Source organism: Schistocerca americana, chromosome 6 (assembly GCF_021461395.2).
Source record: "Schistocerca americana isolate TAMUIC-IGC-003095 chromosome 6, iqSchAmer2.1, whole genome shotgun sequence".
Taxonomy (NCBI): Eukaryota; Metazoa; Arthropoda; class Insecta; order Orthoptera; family Acrididae; genus Schistocerca; species Schistocerca americana.
The window spans coordinates 90180664-90199213 of NC_060124.1; the positions used below are offsets into that span (position 1 = coordinate 90180664).

Genomic DNA, 18550 nt, shown 5'->3' on the forward strand with positions numbered 1-18550 from the left:
CAGAAGGATACGCACTTCACACGAGCTGCACAGACTGATGACATTAAGTTTCAACACATTACGAAAACTCGACCGCTGGCCCAACAGAAGAAGCCCCCCGTGCTGGCTCAGAATTATCACCAGTGGTTTAACAGCCGTGTTAGAAAATCGCTACGTAAACAAAGAGCACTTCATCTCAGATTCAAGAGACGTAAAAACCCAGCTGACAAAGAAAAGCTGAACGAAGCGAAAATGAGCGTAAGGAGAGCAATGAGAGAAGCTTTCAATGATTTCCAAAGTAAGACGTTGCCAACCAACCTGAGTAAAAACCCTAAGAGATTTTGGTCGTATGTAAAATCAGTAAGTGGGTAAAAATCATCTATTCATTCTTGCAGCGACCACAGCGCTACCGAAACGGAAGATAACAGAGAGTAGGCCGAAATACTAAATTCGGCCTTCCGAAGTTGTTTCACCGCGGAAGCTCGTAACACTGTCCCTCCTTTCAGTCGTCGTGCGAACGTCGAAATGGCAGATATTGAGATAACCGATCGCGGAACTGAAAAGCAGTTACAGTCGCTTAGTAGTGGGAAGGCTTCAGGACCAGATGAGATACCTATAAGATTCTATAAAGATTATGCGAAAGAACTTGCTCGCCTTCTAGCAGTAATTTATCGTAGATCGCTTGAGCAACGAAAGGTGCCTAACGACTGGAAAAAAGGGCAGGTGATTCCCGTTTTTAAGAAAGGCCATAAGACAGGTCCACACATTTATAGACCTATATCGTTGACGTCAATTGGTTATAGAATTATGGAACATGTTTGATGCTCAAGAATTATGACGTTCTTGGAAAATGAAAAGCTCCTATATAAAAATCAGCATGGATTCCGCAAACAGAGATGCTGCGAAACTCAGCTCGCTCTGTTCCTCCATGCGATCCACAGCGCAGTGGACAACGGCGCTTAGGCAGATTTCAGTGAGGCATTTGACACCGTCCCGTACTGCCGTTTAATGAAAAAAAAAAACGAGCTTAAGGAGTATCGGAGCAGACCTGCGATTGGATTCAAGACTTCTTTGCAGATAGAACTCAACATGTCGCTGTTCACAATATATATAAATGATCTAGTAGAAACCGTCACAAGACTCAGACTAATCGGGAGAATCTTAAGGAAATGTAACTCACCCACGAAGGAAGTGGCTTTTAAGGCGCTTGTTCGCTCGATTCTTAAGAATTGTTCATCTACCTGGGATCCCTATCAGGTAGGACTGATAGAGGAGGTAGAGAAGATCTATCAAAGAGCGGCGCGTTTAGTCACAGGATCGTTTAGCTGGCGAGAGAGCGTTACGGAGATGCTGAACAAACTCCACTGGCAGACGTTAAAAGAGAGACGTTGTGCATCACGGAGAGATTTACTACTGAAATTTCGGGACAGCACTTTTCAGGAGGCGTCAGACAACATACCATTTCCCCCCACATACATCTCGCGTATTGACCATCAGGAGAAAATTCGAGAAATTAGAGCCAATACAGAGGCTTCCCGACAATCATTATTCCCACGCACTATTCGCGAGTGGAACAGGGTTGGAGGGATTGGATAGTGGTACCGAAAGTATCCTCCGCCACACACCATTAGGTGGTTTGCGGAGTATGATGAAGATGAAGGGATCTTCCCGTATGAATACCTGGATTTGACAGAGGGCTCATTGAAACCACACTAGTTGGTATATTTCCATTCCCCAGAAAACTTGCCTGATGCAGATTTTGAACACATGGTGTGTGTTTGTCACGAATTTAATATCTCTAACTTAGGTGAATATGCAGGGCTTTATATGAGCACAGATTTATTCCTCCTTGCAGATGTATTCGAACAATTCTGGAGTTATGCCTGCAACATGCATTCTGAATTCTGACTACTACTACTTAGCAGTTGGGTTATCATTGGACCACAATACTCAAAAATACACTAGTCGAAATGGAGCTTTTAACCAAAGTTGTCATCATGTACTTTCAGTGCGAGATGCATGGAGAGCTTTACCAATGTATTCACAGGCACAACAAGACAAACAACTCACGAATCAGTAAAATTTCAACAGTACCATCTATTCAAGTTACATCTTGTTCTTGGATGTTCGGAATTTATACTGGTTTGCCATGCAGGCATTTTTAACTACTGGAGGGTCATTCTGAAATCGACTGAATGAATTTTTCAACGGTGGCAGGTGATTCTGCTGTACGTTGTGTCTTGTAGATATATTTGGCTTATCCTAATAATATGTATGATGAGGACAGTGATTTGCCATTCAATACAGAGCATCGAGATCAGCGATATGGTTCCCTCCCCAAGAGGAAGATAACGCTGAATGACAAGAAAACGGTTATACAAAGTACTGACATTTCACAAGCGCCGTTCATAGTGAGGTATAACATTGCAATATGCAACTGTTGCATGAATAGTGTACCTAAGTCATTAGCAATTTCATTGCAATGGAGATGGTATGTCTTGTGTCACCGCCAGACACCACACTTGCTAGGTGGTAGCCTTTAAATCGGCCGCGGTCCGGTAGTATACGTCGGACCCGCGTGTCGCCACTGTCAGTGATTGCAGACCGAGCGCCACCACACGGTAGGTCTAGAGAGACACCCTAGCACTCGCCCCAGTTGTACAGCCGACTTTGCTAGCGATGCTACACTTACAAATACGCTCTTATTTGCCGAGACGATAGTTAGTATAGCCTTCAACTACGTCATTTGCTACGACCTAGCAAGGCGCCATTATCAATAGATATTTAACTTGTGATGCCTGTACCGTCAGCCCGATGTTCTACAATAATGGATTAAAGTTAAGTATTACAGCAACTGCGTCCGTTTTTCTAAGTTCTAATTTCCTTGTAATGTTCCAGACCTCACGCCAGCCTGCATGAGCTAAAAGCGTGCATTTTGGCCGCCTCTAGCAACACGGTGTTGGCTCTTCTGCCAACACTTCAGTATGAACTGTTGTGTGACTTTTCTCAACGACGGTTACTCTCTACACCCCTTACTACTATCTGTCGCATGCGTCCCAGGTTTCTCGTTTTAAATTTTACAAGTACTCTCAATAGCTTTAAAAATTCACGTGCACAAATTGTCCGGATTAACTGTATGAGGTTAGGAGACATTATTATACACTTCTTAGTCTGTTTTGAAAATGTGTTACATTTAAAAAAATGTGAATAATTATTTTCTGCTCTTTAGTCTTGCGGGTTTGGAATTTTTCAATTGATTTCAAACATTTTGAAGAGGGTGCAACAGAGACAAATGGTAAATGTCAATTTTATTGCAGTTCCTCTTCACCTAAGTCAACCAATATATTGATTCATCCTACATATAACTCACGAAACGACCGTGAAGGTAAAAATGAGAGAGATTCGGACTCACACACAGGTTTAACAACAATCGTTCCTACCACGAAACATTCGTGACTGCAACAAGAAAAGGGAGAAATGGCAGTGGTACACAAAGTACAAAAAGTGTTCAAATGTGTGTGAAATCTTATGGGACTTAACTGCTAAGGTCATCAGTCCCTAAGCTTACAGACTACTTAACCTCAATTATCCTAAGGACAAACACACGCACCCACGCCCGAGGGAGGACTCGAACCTCCGCCGGGACCACACAAAGCACCCTTCGCCACATACCAGAAAGCAAGTTGCTACTGCATTGTCGCCTAGTCCTAAGCTGCATTGAAAGTTGCAGATCTCTAGCTCATCGGAAAATTAGTTTAAAATCGACTGCAAAATTTGTACCGAACACACCAACCGACAAGAAAGCGACCTGATAAAAACATGGTAAACAAAGTACTAAACCCCACCCCACAGACACGAAAGAGAGTTAATATTCCATTGTCATCCAGTTCTCACATATACTCAAAGTTTCAAGCCAGTAGTTCATTGGGAAGTTCGTTTAAAATCAATTGCTAAATTTGTAACGAACAGCCAGACAAGAAAACGACCCAATAAAGACGTGTTAAAATTAGCTGTTACAAAAGACACACCTGGAGATGAGATTGGAATAAATAGAAATACTTACAACCTATAAATAAATTAGCGTAGTCGTGAACTAGGATAGATACTGGTTTCATTCTAAAAACTTGAGTTAAAAGGGCTATGTAAAGAACAACATTTACGTAGAAATGAAAATTAAAGTTACTGAAAATGATTTTTAACAACAATTCAAAAAAAGTTTCCAAAGAACAGCAGTCTCAGAATGACAGTTTATGCGACACGAGAAAAAAAATTAAACAGAAGTAATTAAAATTTTTATTTGCTCTTAATCTCAATTTATATGACTTCTTTAAACAACAAATGTTGACATACAATCACCGTAGGTACTTAAATAACGTAATTATTTCTTATATTCGCAATGCATTTATACTTCATTTTGTCATTGAGGAATATTTGGTATGTGAACATGATTTGTGAGCAAATAGTATTCTCTGTAAACATTCTATATATGTACAACACATGAAACGAACATACCACAATACCAACGTGCTTCATTATTCATGATATTTCTTGACGCTTGTATTGCTGATACATGCTAAGGTCAGGAAGTATAACTTGGTATATGGTGACGCCAGGTAACATCCTGTGGTAGATGGTGACATTGAGTATCATGCCATTGTGATTGGTAACTTGAGGTAAAATAACAAGGTAAGTGGTAACGTCATGTTACAGCGAATGGTAAATGCACAACGAAGTAAATGATAGTGACTACTAGCACGAGATTGTAAATGGTAACATCACTTAGTATGGCAAACTGTATCGCTCTAGGTGGCATAGTGAACATTAACATCCGGTAAGATACCATGGTAAAAGAGAATAATACAATTGTATTCTACACTTGTTCAGTCTTCAAGTACAGTAATGGGTCTGAGAATGTAAAAATCATAGTCATCATCTGACAACCAGAGGTATTTGATATCTCGGTGCCTTGCGCTCCCGTGGCGGCCCATGTCAGACATTGTAATGGATCATTTATGGATTTATATAGGCAGTGGTAGCACATGATTGGATTTGTGGTCCTATTAAGTGTCAAGATACGACAGGCCAATTCGCCACAATGTGCTTGCTATTTAGTACCGGTTGCCCTTTGCTCCACATTTTTACTTCTGATAACAGCAGTTGTTGCAGTTTATCGAGATATCCGACGCATTGGCACTGAAAACGCATTGCTTTTCCTCCTACTACAGTTCTGATTGCCTCTCTGGTTCTTCTGTCGTCCTGTTTCGCAACTTGTTGCTACATATGCTTGGATTAATTACATTTTTGGTAAGCTCTAGTTTCGCTTTCGCCTAACAACAGTTCAGAGCGCTGCTTCCTGGAATGAGTTGTGTAGCTCAGCTGTAAAGGTGCGAAAAAGTTTACTTGTAAAGACAAGGTGGCTGGAGAAGTTTTCCGACTCCTGTCAGCTACTACTAAAATTGCAGGTGATATTATACGAGGGAAGATGAAATAGTCATTTGATTTTCAAATTTATGTGAAGCAGAGAATGGGAAAAGTAAAGGAAAAGATGGGTGAGAATTCAGGACTTCCAGCCGCAAGGGCATTGTGCTAATGCAATGACGAAAGTTGAAAATTTGTGTCGGATCGGGACTCGTACACGGATTTATGGCTTCTCACGAGCGGTTGCGTTAACCGCTTCGGTCATCAGGACACGATCCCTGATCAACTCAAATTTCCAACTGCAATGCAGCACCGCTCGATATTCAAAGCTTGTTTTTCTGGGGGGGGGGGGGGGGGGGCAGTAATGATCACAGTTTGTGTATTTATATGTTGTTAGAGCAGCTGGTGCTACTGCTACCTAATTTACTAGGTATTCTCCGCCACATATCACATGATAGCTTTCGTTTGCTTAAAACATTACAAATGAAGTGAAGCACGTCTTTCAAGGAGAGCGTTGTTGCATTAAGTCGTGGAGACGCATTCCTCTCTTTGGCTTTTGAAGCGTAGTCAAACATAAATAGGGGAAGACTTACAAGTATGTGGATGTTGAACGGTGCACCGCCAGAGCACGCTAATGACGGCTTGGGTGTAGGGGAGACATGTAGATGCGGCCTATGTCTAAGAAAACAGCTGTAACCGCTTGTCAGACTAGACAGAGTGTAGAGCAGAGCAGGGTGGGCAGTCAGGGCAGCAACACGAGCTCGGGCTCGCGGTCGCCGAGCAGCATGCGGAGGAGGCGGCCAGCGTCTTCGTCTTCGCAGTCGCCGGCAGATCCCGCAGGCAGCGCCACGGGCAGTGGCTGCGTGTGCTGGCGGTACGGGTCGCTAGAGCGCCAACGGCCCAGCGCGAACGGCGGGGACGACGCCGTCTGCACCACGAAGAAGCCCTCCTGCCTGCGGACACACAACCACATATGCTCGTCTCGTACCTCTCGTTCAAATTCCCACTGTTCGTACAATACCTGATCAAAAGTATCCGGTCACTTCTTGGTGGGCATTAATATGAGCTGCGTCCACCCTTCGCCTACAGTGTGCTTCACAATTCATCGTACACATCTCTACAGGCTGTTGTACATAGAGAACCCATGTCCGGAAATGTCATTCAACGACGCTACAGAGCGTCAAATGAAAGGCGCTGGCATCTGTAAATGTTTGTATATATTGGGTGGTTCTGTGATGATGTTACAAACTTTCAAGGATGATGGAACGGATAAATGTATCAATTTCTACATCTACATCTACATTTATACTCCGCGAGCCACCCAACAGAGTGTGGTGGAGGGCACTTTACGTGCCACTGTCATTACCTCCCTTTCCTGTTCCAGTCGCGTATGGTTCGCGGGAAGAACGAATGCCGGAAAGTCTCCGTGCGCGCTCGAATCTCTCTAATTTTACTTTCGTGATTTCCTCGGGAGGTATAAGTAGGGGGAAGCAATATTTTCGATACCTCATCCAGAAACGCAGCCTCTCGAAACCTGGACAGCAAGCTACACCGCGATGCAGAGTCTGCCACTTGAGTTTGCTAAACGTCTCCGTAACGCTATCACGCTTACCAAATAACCCAGTGACGAAACACGCCGCTCTTCTTTGGATCTTCTCTATCTCCTCTGTCAACCCGACCTGGTACGGATCCCACACTGATGAGCAATACTCAAGTATAGGCCGAACGAGTGTTTTGTAAACCACCTCCTTTGTTGATGGACTACATTTTCTAAGTACTCTCCCAATGAATCTCGACCTGGCAGCCGCCTTACCAACAATTAATTTTATATGATCATTCCACTTCAAATCGTTCCGTACGCATACTCCCAGATATTTTACAGAAGTAACTGCTACCAGTGTTTGTTCCGCTGTCATATAATCACACAATAAAGGATCCTTCTTTCTATGCATTCGCAATACATTACATTTGTCTATGTTAAGGGTCAGTTGCCACTCCCTGCACCAAGTGCCTATCCGCTGCAGATCTTCCTGCATTTCGCTACAATTTTCTAATGCTGCAACTTCTCTGTATACTACAGCATCATCCGCGAAAAGCCGCATGGGACTTCCGACACTATCTACTAGGTCACTTATATATATTGTGAAAAGCAATGGTCCCATAACACTCCCCTGTGGCACGTCAGAGGTTACTTTAACGCCTGTAGACGTCTCTCCATTGAGAACAACATGCTGTCTTCTGTTTGCTAAAAACTCTTCAATCCAGCCACACAGCTGGTCTGATATTCCGTAGGCTCTTACTTTGTTTATCAGGCGACAGTGCGGAACTGCATTGAACGCCTTCCGGAAGTCAAGGAAAATGGCATCTACCTGGGAGCCTGTATCTAATATTTTCTGGGTCTCATGAACAAATAAAGCGAGATGGGTCTCACACGATCGCTGTTTCCGGAATCCATGTTGATTCCTACAGTGTAGATTCTGGGTTTCCAAAAATGACATGATACGCGAGCAAAAAACATGTTCTAAAATTCTACAACAGATCGATGTCAGAGATATAGGCCTATAGTTTTGCGCATCTGCTCGACGACCCTTCCTGAAAACTGGGACTATCTGTGCTCTTTTCCAATCATTTGGAACCTTCCGTTCCTCTAGAGACTTGCGGTACACGCCTGTTACAAGGGGGCAAGTTCTTTCGCGTACTCTGTGTAGAATCGAACTGGTATCTCGTCAGATCCAGTGGACTTTCCTCTGCTGTTGATTTCAGTTGCTTTTCTATTCCTTGGACACTTATTTCGATGTCAGCCATTTTTTCGTTTGTGCGAGGATTTAGAGAAGGAATTACAGTGCGGTCTTCCTCTGTGAAACAGCTTTAGAAAAAGGTGTTTAGTATTTTAGCTTTACGCGTGTCATCCTCTGTTTCAATGCCATCATCATCCCAGAGTGTCTGAATATGCTGTTTCGAGTCACTTACTGATTTAACGTAAGACCAGAACTTCCCAGTATTTTCTGTCAAGTCGGAACATAGAATTTTACTTTCGAATTCACTGAACGCTTCACGCGTAGCCCTCCTTACGCTAACTTTGACATCGTTTAGCTTCTGTTTGTCTGAGAGGTTTTGGCTGCGTTTAAATTTGCAGTGAAACTCTCTTTGCTTTCGCAGTAGTTTCCTAACTTTGTTGTTGAACCACGGTGGGTTTTTCCCGTCCCTCACAGTTTTACTCGACACGTACGTCTAAAACGCATTTTACGATTGCCTTGAACTTTTTCCATAATTACTCAACATTGTCAGTGCCGGAACAGAAATTTTCGTTTTGATCTGTTAGGTGGTCTGAAATCTGCCTCCTATTACTCTTGCTAAACAGATAAACCTTCCTCCCTTTTTTTATATTCCTATTTACTTCCATATTCAGGATGCTCCAACGGCCTTATGATCACTGATTCCCTGTTCTGCGCTTACAGAGTCGGAAAGTTTGGGTCCGTTTGTTATCAGTAGGTCCAAGATGTTATCTCCACGAGTCGGTTCTCTGTTTAATTGCTCGAGGTAATTTTCGGATAGTGCACTCAGTATAATGTCATCTGAGTGTCCCAGTGTATATCTGGTAAATTGAAATCTCCACCTAAGACTATAACATGCTGAGGAAATTTATGTGAAAGTTATTCCAGATTTTCTCTCAGTTGTTCTGCCACTAATGCTGCTGAGTCGGGAGGTCGGTAAGGGTCGCCGGTTCGGGAACGAACGAGTCGAAAGTTACAAGCGAAACTCATTCTGGTACCTCTGACAGTGGAATACGTGTACCGGTACTGTTATTGCACCGCGCGGGGTAGTGGCGCGTTTTAGGGCGTCTTGTGACGGTCCGCGCGGCTCCACCCGTCGGAGGTTCGAGTCCTTGGTTCAAATGGCTCTGAGCACTATGGGACTTAACATCGATGGTCATCAGTCCCCTAGAACTTAGAACTACTTAAACCTAACTAACCTAAGGACAGCACACAACACCCAGTCATCACGAGGCAGAGAAAATCCCTGACCCCGCCGGGAATCGAACCCGGGAACCCGGGCGCGGAAAGCGAGAACGCTACCGCACGACCACGAGCTGCGGACAGGTTCGAGTCCTCCCTCGGGCTTGGGAATGTGTGTTGTCCTTAGCATAAGTCAGTTCAAGTTGGATTAAATAATGCGTAAGCATAGTGATGGATGACCTCTGCAGTTTGGTTCCGTAAGACCTTACCACAAATTTAAATTTTTAATTTAAACTGTTGTAATCTATGGTAGGTAACTTTCAGAGGTGGTGTTGGTAAGATTGTAGGTAGACAACTTTCAGAGGTGGTAGTATGGTGCAAGACAAGAAAAAATGTCCAGTAAACATAGGCTCTCAAATGCATACCTGAGGAGCTATGAGCAGTTGTTCATCTTCATTTCTGTGAAACACATCTCCTCTATTGAAGTAGTGTTCATAGCTCTTAACGTATGCATTTTAGAGCTCATGTTTACTGGACATTTTTTCTTGTCTTGGTCCATAGTACCACCTGTGAAAGTTGCCTACCTACAATCTTACCAACAACAGTAACGGTACATGCCACTGTCAGAGGCATCAGAACGGTTTTCGCTTATAACTTTGGACTCATTCGCTTCCTGCACAGAGACTCATACCTCAAAATGATACATTTATCTGTCTCCATCACCCTAGAAAATTTGTAAAATAATTACTGAACCACCCTCTATATTTCTACAGGGTGAGTAACTTAACATTACCACTGGAAACACCTCCCAGACCACAACAAACACTGAATAACCAATTCCACAGACCGAAAGTGTGGAGAGGGGCTGGTGGCATTGGTTAATACAAACCATTGAGAAAAATACGGAAGTATGATTTTCAACACATACTTATTTTTTAAAAATGGAAATCTGTTTAGCACAACTGAAAATAGAAACAAATACTTAATCAATGGCGTTTGTTACGTTGTAAAATGTTAAGCACATCCGGAGTAATTTGTAACGTAAAGCTGACGCTTGAAACCTCAGACATTTAGTCGCGTGTTTAGGAAGACCACGATGTTTACGCGTATGGCTGTCTCAGTGTCTGCATGTAGCGCTTGTTGAATTAGTCCTTACAGTCAGAATAACTGTGGTACACTGTGTTATCGGACGTCTGTAATAGTGTACTGTACACAAGTAAGAACAGAAGTTCGCACAGTAGGAACGTGAGAAGGTCGCAAGTACAACAGTGTGTACAGTGTTGTAAGAACTGTGAAAATGGTTTATTCTAGCTCTGGAAAGGTAGAGATGATACTCATTTATGGCGAGTGTAGACAAAATGAGCTGCAGCCTGCAGGTTTATGCAGTAAGGTACACGGGCAGAGATGATCCAACGCGCCGCACATTTGAAAACATCTACAAACAATTGCATGCAACAGGTGTGGTCATAACACACAAACAGGTCCGTAACAAACCCATCACAGGGGATGCAGGTGCAGTTGGTGTGTTAGCTGCTGTTGCCGTGAAGCCACACGTGAGTTCACGTGAAATCGCTAGATGCAGTGCAATGAGTCAAAGTAGTGTAATGCGCATATTTCATCGTCACAAATTTCATCCGTATCATGTGTCGCTGCATCAGCAATTACATGGAGACCACTTTAATAGTCGAGTGAATTTCTGTCAATGGGCATTAACAGAGAATGCGTTGCAGTTCTATCTGTTTATCGATGAAGCAGGTTTCACAAACCACGGTACAGTGAATTTACGAAACATGCATTACCGGTCCGTGGAAAACCCTCGCTGGTTTCGACAGGTAGAGCGACAGTGACGGTGGAATGTAAATGTATGGTGCGGAGTTATTGCCGACCATCTCATTGGTCCCCACTTCATTGAAGGCACCAAAACAGCTGCAAAAATACAACGAGTTTCTTCAAAATGATCTGCCAACATTGCTAGAAAATGTCCCGCTGGAAACGCGTAGACGTATGTGGTATCAACATGATGGCGCTTCTGCACATTCTGCAACGAACACTAAGCTTACCCTTATCAGAATGTTCGACGGGCATTTCGTAGGACGTAGCGGACGCATAAATTGGCCAGCCCGTTCTCCTGATCTTACACCTATAGACTTCTTTCTGTGGGGTACGTTAAAGGAGAATGTGTACCGTGATGTGCCTACAACCCCAGAGGATGTAAAACATTGTATTGGGGCAGCCTGTGGCAACATTACACCATATTACATTGTACTGCATCGTACAAGACATTCATTACGTGGTAGGCTGAAAATGTGTGCAGCAAATGATGGGCACCGCTTTGTACATTTATTGGCTTGAAATGACAAGGCACATTCTTTTACATTCTGTAATTGAAAACAAAAAACAAATTTGTAAGTTTAACTACATTCTCATGTTAATGTACATTTTCTTCTAAGAAATCAGAGCCGTACAGCATTCTTCAGAGAAAAAGACTAATAAAAATGTTAGCATGTGGACGTAACCCGCTGCTCATGTCTCTTCTGTTCTTACGATACATCACTGTTCTTTTTGAATCCCTAATTAATTCCGTTCTCTCCGATATACACGATTGAACTGCTGAGGAGCTACTCAAGCGTCAACTTCATGTTAAAAATTACTCTGGATGTAATTAACATTTTACAATGTAACAAACGGCATTAATTAAATATTTTTTTTCTATTTTCAGTTGTGCTAAAAATAATAACAGGCTTCCATTAAAAAAACATAAATATTTTTTTAAAATCATACTTCCGTGCATTTCTCAGTGGTTTGTATTAACCAATTCCACCAGCTCCTTTCCTCACTTTCGGTCTGTGGGATTGGTTATTCAGTGTTTGTTGTCGTTTGGGAAGCGTATCCAGTGGTATTGTTAAGTAACTCACCCTGTATACTTAACAGGCACCGGCGCCTATAACTTTGGTGCTATGTAGCGTCATTGGATGACGTTTTCGGACATGGGTTCCTGGGTAAAACTTGATCTACTAAGTCCCCTCTACAAGCTCTAGAAACGTGTAACATGACTTGTGAAACACCAGGTGTGCTGGATACGCTTTCAGCGAGGTGTCTCAATGTCTTCCTCAAGAGCCGGAAGTACTTTCTCCAGTACCAATGTTGAACGCTAGGGTTTGTAGCGAAGTCAACGTCCTTACTCAGTGATCGTCAAACTTTTATGCTCAAGAGACAATACTGACATTATGAGGTGGAACCTCGCGCCGCATATTCGTAGCAATCTTATTAATTCCTATTCTACGTAAATAAATGTGTTATGAGCCCCTATAGAATAGTTACAGTATGGGTACAATAATGGGCACTCATCTTCATGTCGACTGTTCTTTGTTTCAGATTGCTGCCACGAAGGATGCCACCCTCGGCAACCTCAAAGTTCTGACATTGTAACTGCCTGACAAACTGTTGTTGTGTTGTCTGTGTGAATGAATGATTAATTAATTAGTAACAACAATTTTACTTTTATCTAAATGCATTATGCAACATGAGACACAACCAAATTTATCATTTATCTTCTACACTATGCATTGTACTACAACAGCCTTTATTTAGTTTCATATTCCTTGCAACAAATATGTACCCCATTTAAAGATGACTGTTTCCAGTGGCGGCTACTATGTAAGAGCATAAGACCACGTGAACACTCTAAGTTCTGACACCTTGTGGATTTATTATTATTTTTTTCTCTGAATGCTGTTAAACGTAACATACATACAGTAATCTGAAATACAGACTACGCCACTTAAGTCTACCGTGCAATGCTACATTGCTGCTCCTCTACACGTTGTGAAACTTGGCGAGCACATCTTCAGTTGTGCACGTTTTAAGGAGCTTTTACTCATGCGCAACTGTGATGACGTAATTGCTTTAAGGATAAAACACATGTGGATTTGATAAACAATGTGCATGGTTCTCGGCGTGCACAGCCAACCATTGCCACTGAAATACAAATTTACGTGAATACCACTAGCTGGTAGCACACTGTAGCAGACGTTTATCCGCGTTCGCTTCACATAAATCTCGCTAGATGATAGCACATTTCTCAGATGTGCAAATTCACTCACTATATACGTAGTAAAAGTAGATCGGACTTCAGTGTATGTTACAGCGATAGAAAACCAATCTGTTTTGTGGCTTTGTGCATGTGTTATAGTATATTAAGTTATGGATTTTATCATACAGTAATCCCGTTGTTTCTCAACAATGAAAAGGATAAAACCCTTTCTTCGAAACGCAATGACGGAGAATAGGCTTTCGGTATTGGCAATGCTTGCAATTAAGAAAGGGTTGTGAATGACACTGCAGGCTTCAAACGTCAGCATAATCGAGACAACTGAAAGATTGAAAAATAGACATACAGTTTTTCTTTATAAATAGGCAGTGTCAGTCATGTTGCAGTATAGTTTTCTCTGTAGCACGTGTATCTCCGGTGTGGTTTAACATGTATTAACATTAACTTTTCTGTGGACTACATGGAAGGACAGTTAATTTCGTAAGAGGAAATTGTGCCGTTTTCTTGCTTCAGAAAATAAGACTTGGTAAGCGGTAATACTTTAGTAGCACAGTATTAATATTTGTCTGATCAAACGGAAAGCGACGAAAGCTTACACATTACGTCAGTCTTGCCCTAAACTGTACTTCATTATGTACGAAACAAGAAAATTCTACGAAAACAAGCCTTTCTTTTGTCAGAGATGCATGTTATTATTAATAATATTCATAGTGGCTGGAGTTGTATAAAACTCTCAAATCATAACTTTTATGCAGCGCATACTGTTTCATCCTTTTAAGTTTATCTGAATGCAAAAATTTGTGAACACGCGAAATGTATACTGACAAGCCCCCATTGATCGTTTCTGCAGGGTGGGTTTTTCCACCGTGTACAAACTCTAGGCATGCATTGATGACATGATACGGAACAAAAAAGGTCTAATGAACTTATGTCCGGAAATGCATGGTTTCCATGCCAGAGACCAGTTATTCAATCATGCTTTGCTACAGCGACTGCGGCCTAATACGCACTGTGCCAAGCAGCCACAGTCACAGTATACATGGTTTTCTCCTAGAGTATGGTACTGTTTCTCATACGTCATGCTCTAGCGCAGTCTGCTGCCATAGCCATTGGTAATGTTGCGACAGATTCACTTCTCTTGCTGACTCACCTTGTAGTGGATGTGATACAGCGTTGTACACAATGGTTCTGTTTTCGAATCGAGAGCTTGCCGACGTGATGTTTACTTACGGAAAGGCAAATGGCAACGGGCGGCGAGCGGCAAGGTTAGGAGACCTATCCCCGCCGACAACCACTACAGCAACCAATGTTTGCAGCAGTGCGCCGTCGTTTGTTTGAGACAGGATCGTTTCAGGAAGCAAGAAATCGTGAAGGACGTACCGGAAATGTTCGGACACCAGACTTGGAGGAAAATATGATTAATACCAGGGAAGGCGACCGCCATGTCAGTACCAGGCAGTTTGCCCGCCAGTACAATGTAAGCCAGACGACCGTGTGAAACACTCTCCGTGACAATTGTTACTACCCTTATGACTTACAGCGTGTGCAAGGCTTACTAGCGACAGACTTTCCACATCAGGAGCAGTTTTGTCACTGGCTTCTTCAGGCCATCTTTACGCGGTATCTTCACCTTTCACAACAGTCATCTGTGGGACAGTATGCAGAATCCTCAAGGCGTGGTGATAGCGAACCATCAGCATCGGTACAGCCGGAATGTGTGGGCCGGGGTAACTGGCGACTGTATTTTGGAACCAGTCTTCCTTCCACTACGCCTAACAGGCCGGAACTACCGGCGTCTCTTGAGAGTGACTCGGTCAATACAACTTTGACTGTATTTCCAGGTAGTTTCTTCCAGAAAGGCTTCATGTTTTTGATGGAAATGTTGTACTCACTTCCGTTATGTAACATTTGTACCATGAAACTATACAGGACGAGACAGGATCACTGAAACAATTTTGTGAAAGCTCAGCTACAAAACAATTTATGGGGAGAAACATTCAAATTTCAAACAGATAAGATACAGACAACGACAATACTGGTTACTCTTAGACGCTCAGACGGCACTATTACAAGGGGGTGGAGATGTTCAGTACAGTGCCTGCTGAAGAAGCTTCTCCCTGATGACAGAAAGGCGAATGACCAGCTGCACCACACAGACTTACAAAGACAAATGGCCCCGTTACTGTCCCATTTGCCCGAGAAGATGTAGCGTTAGCAGTTAAGCAGTTAAAGAAGAAGCCGACCCTCGGTATACACTCAGAAACACTAAGAAATATAGTTGCACAGATCACCCCTTTTCTAACAGAGTTACTGAGTGAAGCATTTGTGCAAGGCATGGTCCCAGCTATGTGGAACACTGCAAACGTAGTAATCATCAAAAAATCAGAAGATCGGAACTCAACATATCCGAAGACTTACAAGCTCATCTACCACGTGAACACTGACTAAGGTACAGGAGAAGCTCCTTTGCCATCAGCTACACTCACACAGGACGCTCTTCAACCTTAGTCCACATCAGTATGGCTTTAGACCCAAAAGTTCAGTACACGATGCCGTTAACCGTTTGCTGGATATCATAGAGGACACACAACAAAAATACGCCGTAACAATAGCAGTAGATATAGCCGGCTCTTTCAAAAACGTCTGGTGGCCTGCCTTGTCCGCAAGGCTACGAGAGATGCAGGTACTAACAGTACAATGCAATGTCTTACTCGACTGGTGCAAAGATAGTGTGGTTCAATGGCAAGCAAGAAAATAAAAGATTATCAAGAAAAGGTTCAACATGGGGGCCAAATTTTTTGAGGTCTTGCCGTGGACCACTCCTAAATAATCTGGACGAAGGTGATATGGTTAAGGGTGTAGTAGTCTATGCTGACGAATTGCTAGTAGTAATAACTGCAAGCTCGAGAGCGTAAATCAAAAGCAAGGCTACACAACTCCTTATAAAAATAAGTGACTGGTGCAGCCATAACAATCTCATGTTTTCACCAAACAAGACAGTATATTTACTCGTGGGCCACTGAAGAAAAACCGACCATTAGACTGTACAACTCTAGCATACAGAAAAAAATGACAAGACACCTAGGCATATACCACGTCGAGTGATTATCATTCAACGAGCCCATAAGACTAACAACTGAAAAATCGACAAGACTAATGCACAAAACTGTCACGTTAAACTCAACTCACTACAGACTACCATTGCAGACACTACGAACGTATCATACAGTCGTCTTTGAATCTGTTATGTGCTTCGCAGCAAGTGCCTGGACACATCGTCTGTCACTAACGACCCTCAAAACCGCTGTGAGGTGTGGACGAAGAGGTGTATTGCTCAGAATATCAGCGGCATTTGGCAGCACGTCCGTAGAAGCCCTATGTGCGGTACTTGGAACACACGCCAGTGACACAACCATTAGACACAGAGCAACAGCATACTGACACAGACGGGAAAGGCTAGACAAGGTACACTGATAACCGAGGAACATATTATTGAAAAACGCCAATTAAATCTTTTGAAGGTTGAGACATAGCAAAAAGAAAGGGAAACATCTGATAAGGGTCGTCGGGTATTCTCCTTCTTCCTTAACACCCGGAAATGTTTGAAGTTCAGACATGTTGACCCAAGTCGCGGTATGGTACATTTCTAGACGGGCCATGGCCCTTACCCTACATACGTGTACCGCTTTGGCCTTAGCCAAATGATACATGTGAATGTGTGGAACGTGGATACCCCGAACACATATCAATAAAATTCAGCACACTTACACGCGTAAGACCGATGACAGAAATAAATGAAGTAGGGCAAGCTTCAAGAGATCCAGATAAATGGAGCATGCTTAACCGGATCAGCCGGCCGGAGTGGCCGTGCGGTTCTAGGCGCTACAGTCTGGTGCCGAGCGACCGCTACGATCGCAGGTTCGAATCCTTCTTCGGGCATGGATGTGTGTAATGTCCTTAGGTTAGTTAGGTTTAATTAGTTCTAAGTTCTAGGCGATTGATGACCTCAGAAGTTATGTCGCTTAGTGCTCAGAGCCATTCGAACCATTTAACCGGGTCACTCATGAAATATCAACAGCGCTACACAAGACTTATAAGCAGCAACGACCACGTACAAGATCACGACCAGACACAGACCCTGCGCCACAACATGATACATGGGACAACAGAGATTCAGACACTGATAAGGAAACAGATGACGACATGAACAGACAATTGTCACCTGATAGTAGCATATCACACGACTGCAACAATACTACAAGTAATATATACATGGAATTTTGAAATATGTTTGTAATAAGAAATAAAATATCGAATTTTCCTGTTTGTATAAAGTAAAACAAGTGATTCTTTAGTTTTTGGGATCATTATTTCACACGTGTGATTGTATAATACCTAAACTGTATAAGATGCAAAATGTAAATCAGGTGAATTTTATAATATTGTACATAAATATACAAATACAGAATCATAAGACTTAATCAAATGAACACGAACTCATAACACCGATCAGAAGTACCTTTGCGTGAGACGAGGCTCGAGGTCACCCTTCCGTGGCTCCTCTCCCGTTTACGGCGCGGGAAAATGGAGGAAGTGATTGTAGGAAGAAATTTCACGACGTATAAACATACAGTAGTAATCATAGTAGATAGAATACGCTAATGTAGGTGAGCATACTCGACGTGTTTACCGAAGTCTTTCCACTTGAAGTAGCCATGCAAAGGGACCTCCTTTATTATCTAAATCTTTCCTTTCTTCTATTATTTCTTCTTAAGAGTATAGAAAAATTTTTCCTTTCCCAAAATGTATTTTATGTATCACATGTTTTTTAATTAATAGTGTAATTACGTAAAAGACAAGAAAAAACAGCACTGAGAGAAACAGCAGAAATAGACGAACAGTCTGTCTCTGCAGTTTGTTACTAATTTTTAGTAGCAAACGACCCACCATAGTTACCAAATCGGTGGGTCGCTTTTCAGTGCTATAAATAAATGAATGAATGAATAATAAATAAAATTAAACCAATCTCGTGAATGCTGTTATTAACCTGCCCTACCCTGTCTGTGGTTATTCTCAAACCAACGATGTGTTGGCAAATGTTTTTGGTCACCCTGTTCTCGCCTATTCTCAAAGTATTTCTGTTGAA

The 18550-nt window shown here is 42.5% G+C and overlaps 1 protein-coding gene across 1 annotated transcript in view; it reads right to left on the reverse strand.

Annotated features, from left to right (window-relative positions):
• Positions 1–4254: 4254 nt before the first annotated feature.
• The window catches only part of LOC124619426 (phospholipase A1 member A-like), a 106243-nt gene continuing 91947 nt past the window's right edge, over positions 4255–18550 (reverse strand). The window contains exon 8 of the mRNA XM_047145800.1: positions 4255–6350. Coding sequence (XP_047001756.1) covers positions 6140–6350 — 211 coding nt within the window. The 3' untranslated portion in view covers positions 4255–6139. The remainder of the gene's footprint in view (positions 6351–18550) is intronic.